Here is a 15,948-nt window from a genome sequence, read left to right on the forward strand (position 1 = left end):
CATTGTATTAATCCATTGTAATAGTCCATTGCATTAGTCCCTCCTCCATTGTATTAGTCCTCATTGGAAGGGTTGGCAGCACTGGCGGCCATAACAACACGGCCCGTCACTTTTAACTATCTATGAGTGTATATTAATGTCTATGCGTAAAATCATGCTTTTCTTGTATATTAAGCCATGTAATTATCTATTTACCACCCTATTTATTTATTTGTACTAGTCCTCGTCGGAAGGGTTGGCAGCACTGGCGGCCATAACAACACGGCCCGTCACTCTTAACTATCTATGAGTGTATATTAATGTCTATGCGTAAAATCATGCTTTTCTTGTATATTAAGCCATGTAACTACCTATTTACCACCTAATTTATCATTGTATTAGTCCTCGTCGGAAGGGTTGGCAGCACTGGCGGCCATAACAACACGTCCAACCCGGCCCGTCACAACCTGTCCCTCCGTTATTTCCCCGCCCTAGGAGTGAGGTCAGAGGTCAGAGGTCATGGGGAAGTGGTCAAAGTACGGGAAGAAGTACAAGAAGGAGTGGGAGAACGAGGCGGACCTGCGGGAATGGCTAATAGCGGTCGAGGGAGACATAACCAAGGCGGCGTGTAGGTTCTGTAACAGCCGCCTTCGCGCCCATCACTCTGACCTCATGTCCCACGCCGAGACGGTCAAGCACAAGAGGAACTCGGGTCAAGGCGGCGTGGTCAAGAGGGAGAAGAGGAAGCCAGGGGGGAAGAAGGCCGTGAAGAAGGCACTGACCAACTTGAAGGAGGAGCCGGTCACAGTGACGGCGTTTTTAGGTAAGGACACGCCCCCTTTTTTTACCTTATTATTTACCAGGTAGAATTGTTAAGGGAAGTGATGAGCTTGACCAGTGACAGGGAAAGGGAAGAGGGGAGTGGTCAAGGAGGAAGAGGAAGGCAGGAGGGGAATGGTCAAGAGGGAGAAGAGGAAGCCAGGGGTGAAGAAGGCACTGACCAACGAAAGGAGGAGCCCGTCACAGATGACAGTTTTTAGGTGAGACACGCCCTTTTTTACCTTATTATTTACCAGGTAGAATTGTTAAAGTGATGAGCTTGACCAGTGACAGGGAAAGGAGTGGTCAAGGAGGAAGAGGAAGGCAGGAGGGAATGGTCAGGCATTGACCAACTTGAAGGAGGAGCGTTTTTAAGTGAGACACGCCCCCTTTTTTTACCTTATTATTTACCAGGTAGAATTGTTAAGGGAAGTGATGAGGTTGACCAGTGACAGGGAAAGGGAAGAGGGGAGTGGTCAAGGAGGAAGAGGAAGGCAGGAGGGGAATGGTCAAGAGGGAGAAGAGGAAGCCAGGGGTGAAGAAGGCATTGACCAACTTGAAGGAGGAGCCGGTCACAGTGACGGCGTTTTTAGGTAATGACACGCCCCCTTTTATTTCGTTTTTTAGTTTATTATTTACAAGACAGACCAGATGGGATTGTAAAGGAAGGTGATAAGGTAGACCAGTAACTTGGAAGAGGAAGGGAGTGGTCAAGAAAGGGAGGAGGGGACTGGTCAAGGAGGGAAGAAGGGAGTGGTCAAGAAAGGGAGGAGGGGACTGGTCAAGGAGGGAAGAAGGGAGTGGTCAAGAAAGGGAGGAGGGGACTGGTTAAGGAGGAAGAGGAAGGGAGGAGGGCATTGGTCAAGAAGAAAGGGTTAAAAAGGAAGAGGTAGGGAGGAGGGAAGTAGTCAAGGAAGGGAGGAGGGGAGTGGTCAAGGGAGAAGAGGAAGCCATGGGGGAAGAAGGCCGTGAAGAAGGCATTGACCAACTTAAAAGAGGAGCCGGTGACGGCGTTTTTAGATAAGGACACGCCCCCTTTTTTTACCTTATTATTTACCAGGTAGAATTGTTAAGGGAAGTGATGAGGTTAACCAGGAACAGGGAAGGGGAGGATGGGAGAAAAAGATAGTCTGCTATGGAGCTGACAACTACCTCCATAATGAAAAAGCATTGTATTTTGCCAAGAAATAAAATGTCAATGTCTTGAAATTACTAGGCTACTCTTTCCACCATAATCCCTAACAACTTGAACAAATTTAACCTTGGCTGACATAACTTAACTCATCCTGACCTCACCTGACCTGACCTCCTTGCCACCAAAATCTGATGTCCTAGTCTGCGCTCACAAACTTTTTACCTACAGGCACCAAGGACGGGGTCGAGAACAAGCGCACTCTGTTCCGCAGCAAGATCTGTCATGACGAGGTAGTGAACCCCGCCAGTCTGGGCTTCATCGGCTGCGGCACCATAGCTCAGGCGCTGCTGTCCACGTTTCTCAAAGAAGGTGTGTGTGTGTGTGTGTGTGTTTACCTAGTCGTGAAACACAGGAAAAGAGCTGTGCTAAACTCGTGCTGTCCCGTGTCCATAACGCTTATTATCCAGTTTGGCTTTGAATTCATGAATCGTTTTTACACACACAGTCTGTTCTATGTTGTTATGCTTCTGTGTGGAAAACTGTTCTTCTTGATGTCTCTCCTACAGACGCTCTTCTTCAATATTTTGCTATTCCCTCTTGTCTCACTCCTATCACGTACCACTAAGTCTTCCCTGTCCAATTTCTCCAATCCCTCTTGTATCCTGTATAATGCTATTAGGTCCCCTCTCTCTCTTCTTCTTTCCAGTGTTGACAGTCTTCAGTCTTTCTTCATAAGTATGTTCTCTCAGAGTTTCCGGTAGTTTGGTCGCTGCTCTCTGTATTCTTTCCAACTTTCTAATTTCTTTCTTCAGTCTAGGTGACCACACCAATGCAGCATATTCCAGCCTTGGACGTATCATCAATGTTATTAGCTTCATTATTTCTTCGTATAGATATGTAAATGCTGCTTTTATGTTTCTATGAAGATTGTATGTTTCCCCAGTTATCTGATTTATATGCTTTCCAAAGGATAACTTGTCTCTTATTGTCACTCCCAGAATTTTTCCTCTGTTTTCTTCATGATTCTTTCATTACTCAGAGAATGTCAAGATTATAATGTCCTTTTCTGTATAAATCCTCCCACAGGCCTGGTTGACCCCCACCTGACCATTGCCAGCGCCCCCACAGACCGAAACCTCTGCAAGCTGCGGGCACAAGGAGTGAGGACGACGCACGATAACAGTGAGTAGGCAGAGAGGAAGGGGAGAGAAAGTTTATTTAAAAATTTATCCACCAGAAATTGACCTCTTCTGACCTGATGTTCTTTTTTCTCTTTCTGGAGCAGGTCTAGTGTTTTTTTGTTTTTGTTTCTCTTGTTATTTGCCCTTGAGCTGCCTCCCTTACTGTAAAAAAAAATAATAAGGAATTTCTCATAGCATCATTAGCGACATTATTCAACGGTTGGAAACATAATCGTGTCCATTTGAAGTCCCAGTAAAATAAGATAAGTTCACTAAGCATCCATTTATCCCTCTTCTCTCCCTCCTCCTCCTCCTCCTCCTCTTTCCCCAGGTGAGGTGGTGAAGAACAGCGACCTGGTGTTCATCTGTGTGAAGCCGCAGGTTCTGACGGAGGTGGTGGAGGACCTGATGCCCCTTGAGGATGTGCACAGCCCCTTGTTTGTGTCTGTGGTGACGGGGGTGTCCCTGGTGACGCTGGAGGAGGTGTGTGTGTGTGTTGGCTGTCTCTTTGTGCTCTTCTTCCTTCCATCCTCTCTTTTTTCCTCACTCATTGATTATGTTATTCTAAGTGTTATGTAGAGCAGCCGTTTGTTTGTTTGATGTATGTGTGTTCGTGTGTGTGAGGAGAGGAAGGAAGAGTAGGATATTGTGTCTGTATGGAAGAAGAGAAAGGAAACTAGGAGGATAGTGTCGGTATGGAAGGAAAGAAAGTACATAAACAGAAGAGTGTGTGTGAGGAGAGGAAGGAAGGGTAGGATATTATGTCTGTATGGAAGAAGAGAGAGTAGGAGGATATTGTGTTGGTATGGAAGGAGAGAAAGTACATAAACAGAAGGAGTGTGTGTGTGTGTGTGTGTGTGTGTGTGTGTGTGTGTGTGTGTGTGTGTGTGTGTATTGGTTTAGCTCTGTGTGTCATGTCATTGCTGTTCTGATCCACATTCCCCCCCACACAGCTTCTGGGCACGGTGGTGGACTGCCCAAGAGTTGTCCGATGCATGACCAACAACCCTTCCGCTGTGGGCCAAGGCTGCTGCTGTGAGTAACTTGTTGTGGCTCTTTACGGCACAGACAGCACCTCATCATCTGTTCCTCTCTCCTCTCTATCTCTTTATCATTAGTAACATGATTAGATGGATTGAAATATAGTTGTGTCCTTTTGAAGTTCATGTAATTGGTATAAGTTCACTAACCAACTAACTTTACCATACGTTCCTCTCTTTTCTTTATCCCAGTACCTGTTTACAGTAGCGCCATCTTGCTAACTGTAATGAAAATAAGTTCTTAGTTTATGTCCTTCCTTACACACTCACATAAATCATTGTAATCATTCTTGTAGCAGCTGAAAAATTTAATGTAATGTGATGTTCTGTATTTTCTCTGACCTCTTCCTCCCGTCCCCCTTCCACAGTGTTCACGCGGGGCACCTACACCTCCCCCTCGGATGCTGATGTGATGCACTCCATGCTGGGCTCGCTGGGGCTCTGTGCGGAGATCTCGGAGCACCACATGGACGCCGCCTCGGGTCTGGTGTGCTCCGGCCCGGCTTTCGTAAGTAGTGGACATGGGGTTTTTTTCTTTCTTTTCTTCCCTATTTCTCATTTTGTGTTTGTCGGTCACTGCCTTGGGTCTGGTGTGCTTCTTGTGTGTGGTACTGAATTTTTTTAGCTTTATCATTGTCTGGCTTTGTTGTCATTTCTAGGTTGATGCAAGTATTTCATTCAAGTCATTTATTCTTAAGCTTGCACCCCATAGGAAGAGAAAACTACTTCATTCTTGTGTAGCCATCCAGAGACATCCTCCATCTCCTGCATTCCTCTGTAACCATGCAGAAAAGTCTTAAGGGTCACATTATGAGACATTTCATTGTCCAAGAACACATATTTGACAAGGGTTTTGTAGGAGTTGTGGGCATTTCCAGGAGTAGTTTTATGACCCTGGTGGTAGTTTGACCCTTCTTTTGAACCATAACCCCAAGCACACATATCTGACAAGGCTTTGGTAGGAGTTGTGGGCATTTCCAGGAGTAGTTTCATGACCCTGGTGGTAGTTCGACCCTTCTTTTGAACCATAACCCCAAGCACACATATCTGACAAGGCTTTGGTAGGAGTTGTGGGCATTTCCAGGAGTAGTTTTATGACCCTGGTGGTAGTGTGACCCTTCTTTTGAACCATAACCCCAAGCACACGTATCTGACAAGGCTTTCGTAGGAGTTGTGGGCATTTCCAGTAGCAGTTTTATGACCCAGGTGGTAGTGTGACCCTTCTTCTGTACCGTGAACCTCAAGAAATACTCATTAGAACCCGACTGACCCCCTCTTTGACCCTTAGAAACAGCTGATGTGAGGAGCAAAGGTGTCTTATGATACTGACTTAAGTGTGTTCTTGTTCCAGATCTACACAGCGATTGAGGCGATGGCAGACGGCGGGGTGAAGATGGGGCTCCCGAGGCACCTGGCGCAGCAGTTGGCGGCCCAGACGGTGTGTGTGTGTGTGTGTGTGTGTTTGTGTGTGTTGTGGTCATATTCCTTTTTTATTTTTATTTTATTTTATTTATTTATTTATTTTTTTACCGCATATTAAGCAGCTCAAGGGTTAAAAAAAGGAAACAATAATGAAAAAAAAAAATGCCGTTCGCTGATCCCACAATAAGTGCTCAGAGAAGTGTCAATTATTATCATCTCAAAAAACAACAGCAGCTTCTAGACTGTTTTTGCATTCCAGTTACTTTTTTCTCGGCCAATTTGTGCTTCAATTTTGAACTTACACTTGTCTGGTTCACGGGTAAGTGCGCGGCAGTTCCACAGTCCCGTATAGTATTGTTCTTCCTTATAACTCTTCCTTCCTGAGCCATTTCTTTGAGCAGCTAAATAAAAAAAAGCTAATACTTACGGGATACAGCACCAGGTAGGGCACAGATTAACTCCATTTACTGTTTGCAGGTGAAGGGGTCAGCCGCCATGGTCCTGGAGGGGGACAAGCACCCGGGCCAGCTGAAGGACGAGGTGTGTTCGCCAGGGGGCACCACCATCACCGCCCTCCACACCCTTGAGCGACTCTCCTTCAGGTACTTCTACGCCTTCATGCTGTCTTTGGGGTTAATGTCAATTCAGCGTTCACAGCATCCCAGTCATTTGCTCTTATTGATTTTTCCTCTCCACACCTTCTACTTCTTTATACTTAAATCATTGAACTTGATAATTTACAGCACCCCACCCAATCATTCCCTTCACCCCTTGACCTTCTCCACACCTACACCTTAGTTATGCATTAAGTTTGGGGTATCTTCTAACACATAGCCAGCATTGGTTCCTCTTCCTTTTATTTGTCATTTCCCAGCAAAATTTACAGCATCTGCCCAGGCATTCCTTTCACTCCACACCTACACCCTAGTTATGCATTAAGTTTAGGGTATCTTCAAACACAGCCAGCATCCCTCCTCTCTTTATTTGTCACTTCCCAGCATCCCAACACCATATCCTCCTCTCTTCTCTCACTTCATCTGTCATTTCCCAGCATCCAACTTCACTAGGTATTCCTCTCATCTCCTCATCTGTCACTTCCCAGCATCACACTCCCTCCTTGATCCTCTCACCACTACATCTCATCTCTAACTCCAGCATTCACAGCATCCGATCTTACCTTCTGTTCTCCTTCACATCTCATCTCTAACTCCAGCATCCGATCTCACCCTCTGTCCTCCATCATCTCCCCAACCGATTTTTTGCAGGTAGAATTCTTAGTAAAGGAGAAGGGTGAATAGAAGTGCTGTCATGTCCCCTCTTTGCAGGAACACCATCATATCAGCGGTGGAGACCTCGACCACACTTACCATGAGCATTGACGGGAAGGAGTGAGCGAGGAACCGTCAGCCATACAGTGGTCTTCTTACGCTTGCCTGGTTCACGGGTAAGTGGGAATTTAAGGGGCAGTTCCACAGTCCAGTATAGTGTTGTTTTAACTTATAACGTTTCCTTCCTAACTTATAACAATGGCCTTCCTTCCTAAGCCATTGTTCTAACTTACAACTCTTCCTTCCTAAGCCATTCCTTTGAGCAGCTAACACTTACGGACAATGTTGCCAGACTGTCGTACTCTGCCTCCTTATGTTTGCTGATTTCCTACCCAAATAACTGCCTTCATAAATGGTTAATTATTGGTGCTTCTTGGCAACAGGTATGGGCCATAAACTAGTAAATACATGGCTCTGGGTATGAAAATCTGGCAACGTTGCTTACGGGTTGCAGCACCAGATAGGTCACAGATTAACTCTATTTACTGTGAAATATTTATTAACAGACTTAAGCAGAGTAGGTCCTTATAGATAGCACATGGGTCTCAGTCATCCCAGCTGCCTCACACTGGTGCTGTCCTGTGGAGGTTCTTCATGGCCAGGGTGGTGGTTTGCAAGGCCCTCCTGGACAGCCTCATCTGGCCCGACGCTGGGTCACGGCCGAAATACTTCACCTTGATCTCTTGGCCCACCTCCAGGCCCAGGGCACTTGGGTGATGCACCTGGAATGGAGTCTTAAGTTAGGCTGCCTTTCTATACTTGTGGATTTTTACTGTTTAATTCTAGGGTTAGTGATTCAGGGAGCAAACATCTCGGTAAATAAGAGGACAAGATTAGTGTGTTAGGCAGTTTTCATACACTTGTGAATATTTATTACTTAATTAAGGTTAGTGATCCAAGAAGCAAACATTTCTGATTATTGACCCTGTGCTAAGCTGTCACAAAGTTGAGAATACATTTGACTAACACCAGCACAGCACAGCAGTAGCAGGAGAGTATTTCCTTGCTAGTGCCATGCAGCTTAGTGTTCCGTAGTCCTGTGATGTAACAATCGTCCATTCACTTCAGCCGGATCCCTCATTCCTGGCTGAGTAGGTAAGGACAGTGGCGGATCCAGCTCCAGGTGAAGGGGGGGGTGGAAATGATGCCCCCCTCCCGGATCCGCAACTGGGTAAGGAAGCTGCAAATTGCCTGTTGGCGGGGAATGTTACACTCCCTTGCCCACCAGCAGCCAGTCACCAGCCTCCTTACCTGCCCGGATAGGACATTGTGATACCAGTGTAGGGTGTTACCACTCTCTCACTCCGCTCCTTACCTTCCGTGTGTCCAGCTGGGAGTTGTGGAGCAGCACCGGCGCCATCCCAGGGTAGAGGGTGACCATGACTCCCTGTGGCCGCAGCTCCACCACCGAGGCGCTGTACACGGCCCCAAACTCAAGATTCGGTTCCTGGTCGCTCAGGAGCTCTTGGAGAGACTCCCGCGCCTCCTCCATGGCTGCAGGGTTCGGCGCAAACACTGACAGCACGGCATCCCCTTCCCATGACAGCTGCGGAGATTGCGGCTTCAGTGTGTGTGCATGCGTGTGTGTGTTAAATGGCGCGTCAGACTGTTGCAGTGTGTGTTATACAGTGCAAGGTGGTGCCATGGGAAACCTTGGCACTGGCGGAAAATTTGTGATACTGGTTTTGTATTCGTCGAACTCGTGTTATAAAGATATTTTTTGATTAATTGGTGAACCCTTTCTTCCCACCTTGATGATTAGAATAACATACATAAGCACCACCCTGATTGAAGCTGAGATTGTGCTTCTTTTTGCCTATCCCATCACCCATTACTTCCCTCTCCTGTCACCTATCTATCCCTTCACCCAACACTCATCACCTCACTCACCTGTCCTATCACACCTCTTCTCTTATCTCTCCCATTACATGAGTCACCCCTCACCCACCTCTCCTATCATCCACTTCTTTCGTTATCTCTCCCATCACTCGCCTCACCCGTCACTCACCTGTACCCCCGCCTCCGCCTGTATCCTCCTGATGTGCACTCCGCCGGGACCCATCACCCGACTCCTCTTGTGGGCGGGGACATCCAGCTTCTCGATGACGGGGAGCGTGTCCTTCTGGGGGCGGGGGTGGGTCAGAGTGCCCCCCATGATGGACAGCACGGCACTCTTGGCCTCCGTCGCCTGCTGTATCGCCTCCATCACCACCTTCAGAGGAATCCCGGGGACCTTGATGTCTGCTTGGAGTGCCGTGATTCCCTTGGATGTCCCGGCAAATTTGAAGTCCATGTCGCCCATATAGTCCTCAATGCCCTGGAAAAATGAAGCTGCACTGTATATGCTAGGAGGGGACCCTTTAACCTGTCCGCTGCGATTGGCATGGATTTCACCCTCACTGGTAGCTTGGTAACGTATACTCCCAGGTCTTTCTCTGGCTACTGCCGTGACCTAAAATCTCGTCTACCCTGTCTGCTGTTCATGATACTTAAGACAACCTTGTATAATGATCAAACAGGAGTGAAAGAGCCATCTAAAACCCTCACAAGCTTAACCCAGTAGCAGCGGCGGGCCAAACTTGTTGCTTTACCGTGTAGCAGCGACGGACCAAATTTTTGCCATGATAAACCCCCAAAATAGATGATGCATAAACTGATCACAAATGCGTCGATATATATTATGAAATGGTTTGTGTGAGTGATGATTTTTTCTCATTATTCTTGCTTAGAAGGACAATTAAGAAACACGATCCCCGCAGCTACCGGGTTAAGGACACTCACCAGGATGTCAGTCAGCAGCTTGTAGTCCACCAGGTCGCCAGAATCGTCATACCGCGTCACTAAGCCCACCGCCACGCCCGCTGCTGGTGCCATCATGTTTACCCCAGCATCCATAAGCGCCAGGCTGCCCCCACACACCGATGCCATGGAAGACGATCCTGGAATTTATAGTTAGTTTATAGTGAAACCAAATTGTCGAGTCCATTTCTCCCCTCTGCTCTGCCACACAATCCCAACACCTATTTTTTCCTCTCATATGTTACCTATAGCTTACATATGAGAGGAAGAGATAGGTGTTGGGACTGTGTGGCAGAGCAGAGGGGAGGAAAGGACCCGTGGGAGCCTACGCCATACCGGCCTCGATGTATTTGGAAGACTATAGTCACAGCTCGGAAAACAATAGTAAAAGTTGACCCTGGAATTTATAGTTTATACGTTGGAAAGAAAAGGAAAGAACTGCAGCCTCTATAAACACAATGCATGTTCCTAATACCCTAAACACATTAACAGCACCCTAAAAAGACCACAAAATCACCCTGAAAAGACCTAATAAAACACCCTATAGACTTCAAAATACCACCTAGCACCCTGCACAGACCCCCGCTTCACCCTAGAACTCTTAAATAGACCTGAGATTCACCCTAGAACTCTTTAAACAACCTTATTTTCACCCTTAGCCCCCTGAACACACCCTCACCAGCACTCAGCACTCACCATTGGACTCCAGCACTGTGGACGTCAGGAGTATAGCAAAGGGGTAGTTGGGAGGCACGAGGGGTCTGAGGGCTCGCTCTGCCAAGGCCCCGTGTCCCACCTCTCGCCGGGACACTGGGCCGCCGCGGGACACCTCGTTGGTGGCGAAGGAAGGGAATGTGTAGTGCAGGATGAAGTTACGGTCGCGATGTCCTCTGGGGAATGCAAGGAAGGATGGAATAGGGATAATAAGGAATGAAGAATGACATGGAACAACACACACACACACACACAACCATTAAACAAGATGAAGAAAAGGAGAGAAAAAAAAGTGTGAATGGAGAGAAGGAAGGAGGAATGGAGGAAAAACACACACACACACACAGCCATTAAACAAGACAAAGAAAAGGAGAGGAAAAAAAAAAGTAGGAAAGGAAGAAGTCGGTGCGAATGGAGGGATGGAGAGAAGGAAGGAGGAAAAACACACACACACACACACACACACATACACACACACACTCCTCACCCCGTCGCTTCCAGCAGTGGGTCAAGTTTGGGTATGTTCTCTGGGGCATCAAAGGCCACGGTACACTGCACTTGAGTCTGCCCGCGCTGGAAGAGGGATGAGCCGTGCAGGGGCCGAAACAAATCCACGTCACATGATATCATCCGCAGCTCCTCCAGCCCACGCCCGTCACACCTGTTGCAGATTTTTATTTTATTATTATTATTTCTTTTTTACAATAAAGGAGACGGCTCGAGGGCAACAAAAAGAGTGAAGAAAAAAAAGCCCGCTATCCACCACTCCCATAATAGACAAAAGTAAAGAGTGACCAAAAGAGAATGAGGCGAGAGGGGATGGTTATGATTTTTTTTTCTCTCTCCTCTAGATGCCTTGTATATTGGGGGGACGGCAAGATCTGGGTTTCTACTTTCTTACAAAAAACGAAAAAATGATTAAGTTTCAGTATGAATGTGACAGCAAAGGGAGAGAATTGTGAGGGGTTGAGTTGGTTAAGGAAGGGTGATTTTTTTCTACATTCATAAAACAACAAAAAAAAAATGATTAAGTTTCTGTATGAGTGTGACAGCAAAGGGAGAGAATTATGAGGGGTTGAGTTGGTTAAGGAAGGGTGAATTTTTTCTACATTCATAAAACAGCAACAAAAATTATTGAGTTTCAGTATGAGTGTGACAGCAAAGGGAGAGAATTGTGAGGGGTTGAGTTGGTTAAGGAAGGGTGATTTTTTTCTACATTCATAAAACAAAAAAAAAATGATTGAGTTTCAGTATGAGTGTGACAGCAAAGGGAGAGAATTATGAGGGGTTGAGTTGGTTAAGGAAGGGTGATTTTTTTCTACATTCATAAAACAAAAAAAAAAATGATTGAGTTTCAGTATGAGTGTGACAGCAAAGGGAGAGAATTATGAGGGGTTGAGTTGGTTAAGGAAGGGTGATTTTTTTCTACATTCATAAAACAACAACAAAAATGATTGAGTTTCAGTATGAGTGTGACAGCAAAGGGAGAGAATTATGAGGGGTCGAGTTGGTAAAGGAAGGGTGAATTTTTTTTATAGTACACAAAACAACAGAAAAAAAAGCATACTAGACACCATCCCACGTCAAAATAAATAAATAAATAAAAATAAACAGCAAAGGGAGTGAATGGTAGGGGGTCAAATGGGGAAAGGAAGGGAAAAAAAAAGGAAGGAAAAAGAAACACTCCCGTCCACTCACCTGACCCCCTCGTCAAGCACCAGGTCCCGAAACACCTGCCGCGTGACCTGTGAGAAGGCGAGGTGGGCGGTCTGTGCGTCGGCCGCCACCCCGCCCTCCACCGCCTTCTGCGTCACGTCCATCCGCAGCGCATTGACGGCCTCATCGCGGGACAGCTTGTGGTGCGAGAAGTCTGTGAAGATGCTGCGGAGTCTGGTGATGCTGAGGGTGCTGTGGGGGGAAGAGGAGGAGATAGAGAAGTAGTAGGAGATAAAGAGGAGACCAGTAGGAAAGGAGATAGAGAAGTAGGAGGAGGAGGAGAAGAGAAGAAGCAGGAGGCGTATTTCAAAGGAGGAGGAAGAGAAGAAGGAGATAAAGAAGTATGAAGCATATTTCAAACTCGGTCACAAAAACCACACAAAAAAAAATCCACAAAAACCACTAACCACATCCTGAAAAAACGCCTCAAAACACGACAAATCACCCACACTATTAAAGGACTATTACAACGTTTAAAAAATCCCCTCACGCACCTCACAGCCTGCAGGACCTCTTGTGGGACGGCCGAGGTGTTGGTGAAGGGGCGTTTGGGCTTGCCGACGTCCTTTGCCAGCTGTTGTATGGCCCGCACCACCACCTGGCACTCCTTCACGCCCGTCTTGATCGCCTTCATGAGGTCCTGTTGCAGTACGTTGTTTGCGCCGCCCTCAAGCATCACTGTGGATAGAGATTAGGCTGTGACGTGTTTTGCAGTGTGTTTATATTCCCTGCTCTATATGGTATTGTTGTAAAGCCCCCCCATCCCCTTATGTTATCCTCCACTCTCTCTTAATTTTTCCCTTCTGTTTTCTCTCTCCTTTTCCTTCCCTTTCTCCTCCTTTTTTTCCCTCCCTTTCTCTCCATTTTTCCCTTCCGTTGCCTTCTCTTGCTCCTTTTTTCCCTCTCTCTTTATTTTTCCCTTCTATTTCTCTTTCCTTTCTTCCCTCCCTTTCTCTTCATTTTTCCCTTCCTTTTCCTTCCCTTTCTCTTACCTCCACTTTCTCACTCCTATACCTCCTTCCATCCTCTCCCCTTCCCTTACCATTCGTCTTCTCTCTCTTTATCTCTCCCCCTCTCTCTATCATCATCTTCCACCTCACACACTCCAACAAACTTTCACATCTCACCAATAAGCTTGCGATCCGCTGCTGTCACCACCAAGTTCAGGGCGCTCTTGGACAGTTCCCGACGTGTGGGCTGAACGATCACCTCCCCATCGATCAGCCCCACACGCACAGCCCCCACCGGCCCCTCCCATGGGATGTCCGACACTGCCAAGGCTGCTGAGGCTGAGGAAGGGGAAGAAAGGAAGGGAGGACTGTGTTAGAATGCTTAGGTGAATGGTGACGTCTGCTTAAATGGTATGATGTGGTTATGGAATTAATTTTAACAGCTTGGAAATGTGTTTGAAGTTGTGGTATTAGTAATAGTAGTAGTAGAAGAAAAGTAGTTGTAGAAGTAGAAAACAGAAAAGTAATGGTCGTTGTAGAAGTAGTAAAAGGATAAAAAGGGGGAAAAGTAGCAGTAGTAGCAGTAGTGGTGGTAGTAGTAGTAGTAATAGTAGTAGTAGTAGTAAGTCCTGTTCTTGTTCTTAATCGTCAATAGAATATCTTCAACTCTTGTCTATCAATTACCAATGCCATAAACTAATAAATAAAGAGTATTAATAATAATAATAATAATAATAATAATAATAATAATAATAAGCACCACAACCACTCACCTGCATTAATACTGACAACATCCGGCTCGTGCAATCCGTCCACCGCCAGGAGTTGACAGGAGAGCTGCGTGTCGCCATAGTAACCCTCGGGGAACAGGGGCCTCACTGAGCGGTCTGTGGAGAGAGGAGGGGGAGGTGAATGGGTATAAGGAGAGGGGGAGGGATTATAAGAAGTAGGGAGAGAATGGGATCAAGTGTAGCAACCTCACCAGAAAGTATTGGACGGGGAGGTGAAGGGGTACAAGGAGAGGGGGAGGGATCATAAGGAGTGGGGAGAGAATGAGATAGAAATGCAGCAGCCTCACCAGAAAGTATTGGATGGGGAGGAGGGGGAGGTGAAGGGGGAATAAGGAGTGGGGAGAGAATGAGATAGAAGTGCAGCAGCCTCGCCAGAAAGTATTGGATGGGGAGGAGGGGGAGGAGAAGGGGGGAGGGATTATAAGGAGTGGGGAGAGAATGAGATATTTTTTATATTTTTTACAGGAAAGGAGATAAAAAAAAAAACAAAAAAAAAAAACAATAATAATAAAAAAAGACCGCTACTAACTGCCCCTAAAAAGATTGGAGGAGTGGCCGAAAGAGAAGTCAATTTCAGGAGGAGTGCAGCAACCTCCCAAAAACGAATAGGCAAAAGTGAATGGAAAATTATACAAGAAAGTAGATAAATGCCCCATGAAAAAAGCCAGTGTCCCCTCTTCCCCCTGTAGCCAAGCCTCCTTCACTCACCAATCACACGGCCCGTCAGAATCTCCTTGTCGGTGGGCGCCAGTTCCCGTCGGAGGAAGTTGGAGGGGATGCGTCCAGCGGCGGCGTACTTCTGTCGGTAGTCCACGGTCAGCGGCATGAAGCCAGGTGAAGGGCCGGGCCGAGCCTTGCTGACGGCCGTGATGAGAACCGATGTGTCCCCCAGCGTGGCCACCACAGCGCCGTCGGCCAGCCTGGCATAACCCCCGGACTCGAGACGTAGTGATCGGCTGCGTGGAAAAAGAAAAAATATATATATAAGCGTTTGGGTCTTCCGGACAAAATATAGATGTGTAACCCTCTTCACCCTCTCACCCACCCCTTGCCCCCCTTCACTCTTTTGCTCTCCCCCTCATCTCTCCCCTTTATGTTTTTGTTTTTTTTACTTTGTCATTATTTCATCTTTCTCATCTCCTTTCTTTCATTTTTCTTTCACCTCCATTTCTTCTTTCATTCTCCATCTAATTCTCTTTTTCTCTCCCCTTCTCTTCTTTCATCCCTTCACCCTTTTTCTCCCCCCTTCACCCTATAACAGCCCTCTCCCCTACTGACATAGCAATCCCTTCACCCACTTACAACAACAGCTCCCTTCATCCATCCCCTTCTCACTCACCCATCACCTTCCCTTCACCCTCTCACTCACCCATCACCAACCCCCTTCATCCTCTCACCCACCCATAACAACCCCATTCACACTCCCTCACCCATCACCACCCACCCATTAACAAGCCCTTCACCCTCTCACTCATCCATTCACCCTTTTGCTCACCCGTTCACCCTCCCATTACAAGCCCTTCACCCTTTCGCTCATCCGTTCATCCACCCATCACCTTCCCTTCGCCCTCTCTCACCCATTGCTGAACTCCGCCTTGACGTCCGTCTTATCATAGAGCCGCGTCCCTGTGGTCAGCCCCCGCCGGGTATGAAGGACCCTCAGGATACTCCATGACCGGCAGGACCCACGAAGGACTGTCATGGCTCAGGTCAGGTTACCGTCATGGCTGCTTCACTGCCTACACGCGAGCCATTGCTTCCTCTTCTTCTTCTTCCTCTTCCTCTTCTTCTGTTGATCTTTGACGCTTGATATTGCTTCCTGTTAATCTTTAAACCTTTGTCTTTCTCCCAGTGTATCGTTTGGTTGGTTTCCTGTCTTCCTTTTCTTGTTATTTGGTGTTTTTTGAGGTTATTTTTCTCCTTTTCTCAACCTTCTTCAGTCACCGGCGGTCCACATTGTTTACATAGATGGACAAGACCAAGACCGAGACTGCTATTCCGCCTCTTTAACGGGGTAACTTTGATACCATGCCTTTTTCTAATGCCTATTCACTCTATTAATAATTTTCAATAC

At 46.8% G+C, this 15,948-nt stretch overlaps 2 protein-coding genes across 3 annotated transcripts; one reads left to right on the forward strand and one right to left on the reverse strand.

Moving 5' to 3' along the window:
• The first annotated feature begins 353 nt into the window (after positions 1–353).
• LOC126985276 (pyrroline-5-carboxylate reductase 3-like) lies at positions 354–8,632 on the forward strand. 2 transcript variants are annotated; one of them, XM_050839924.1, is made up of 10 exons: positions 354–802; positions 2,162–2,302; positions 3,020–3,115; positions 3,446–3,597; positions 4,068–4,149; positions 4,523–4,662; positions 5,506–5,592; positions 6,054–6,178; positions 6,902–7,020; positions 8,235–8,632. In XM_050839924.1, exons 1-9 carry the CDS (start codon positions 499–501, stop codon positions 6,966–6,968), a joined length of 1,194 nt encoding a protein of 397 aa, XP_050695881.1. In that variant the 5' UTR covers positions 354–498; the 3' UTR covers positions 6,969–7,020; positions 8,235–8,632. The 2 variants fall into 2 exon arrangements, with proteins under 2 accessions (XP_050695881.1, XP_050695882.1); XM_050839925.1 differs by lacking the exon at positions 354–802 and adding an exon at positions 1,289–1,391.
• On the reverse strand, positions 7,386–15,811 carry LOC126985270 (polyribonucleotide nucleotidyltransferase 1, mitochondrial-like). Its single transcript, XM_050839903.1, has 12 exons — positions 15,452–15,811; positions 14,583–14,830; positions 13,857–13,970; positions 13,261–13,422; positions 12,628–12,811; positions 12,116–12,325; positions 10,905–11,078; positions 10,400–10,593; positions 9,686–9,843; positions 8,913–9,221; positions 8,220–8,450; positions 7,386–7,626 (listed from the first exon to the last, which is right to left on the reverse strand). Exons 1-12 carry the CDS (start codon positions 15,574–15,576, stop codon positions 7,468–7,470), a joined length of 2,268 nt encoding a protein of 755 aa, XP_050695860.1. The 5' UTR covers positions 15,577–15,811; the 3' UTR covers positions 7,386–7,467.
• Between the last annotated feature and the right edge of the window lie 137 nt (positions 15,812–15,948).

The sequence above is a fragment of the Eriocheir sinensis genome, chromosome 59, assembly GCF_024679095.1.
Source record: "Eriocheir sinensis breed Jianghai 21 chromosome 59, ASM2467909v1, whole genome shotgun sequence".
In the NCBI taxonomy this organism is placed as follows: Eukaryota; Metazoa; Arthropoda; class Malacostraca; order Decapoda; family Varunidae; genus Eriocheir; species Eriocheir sinensis.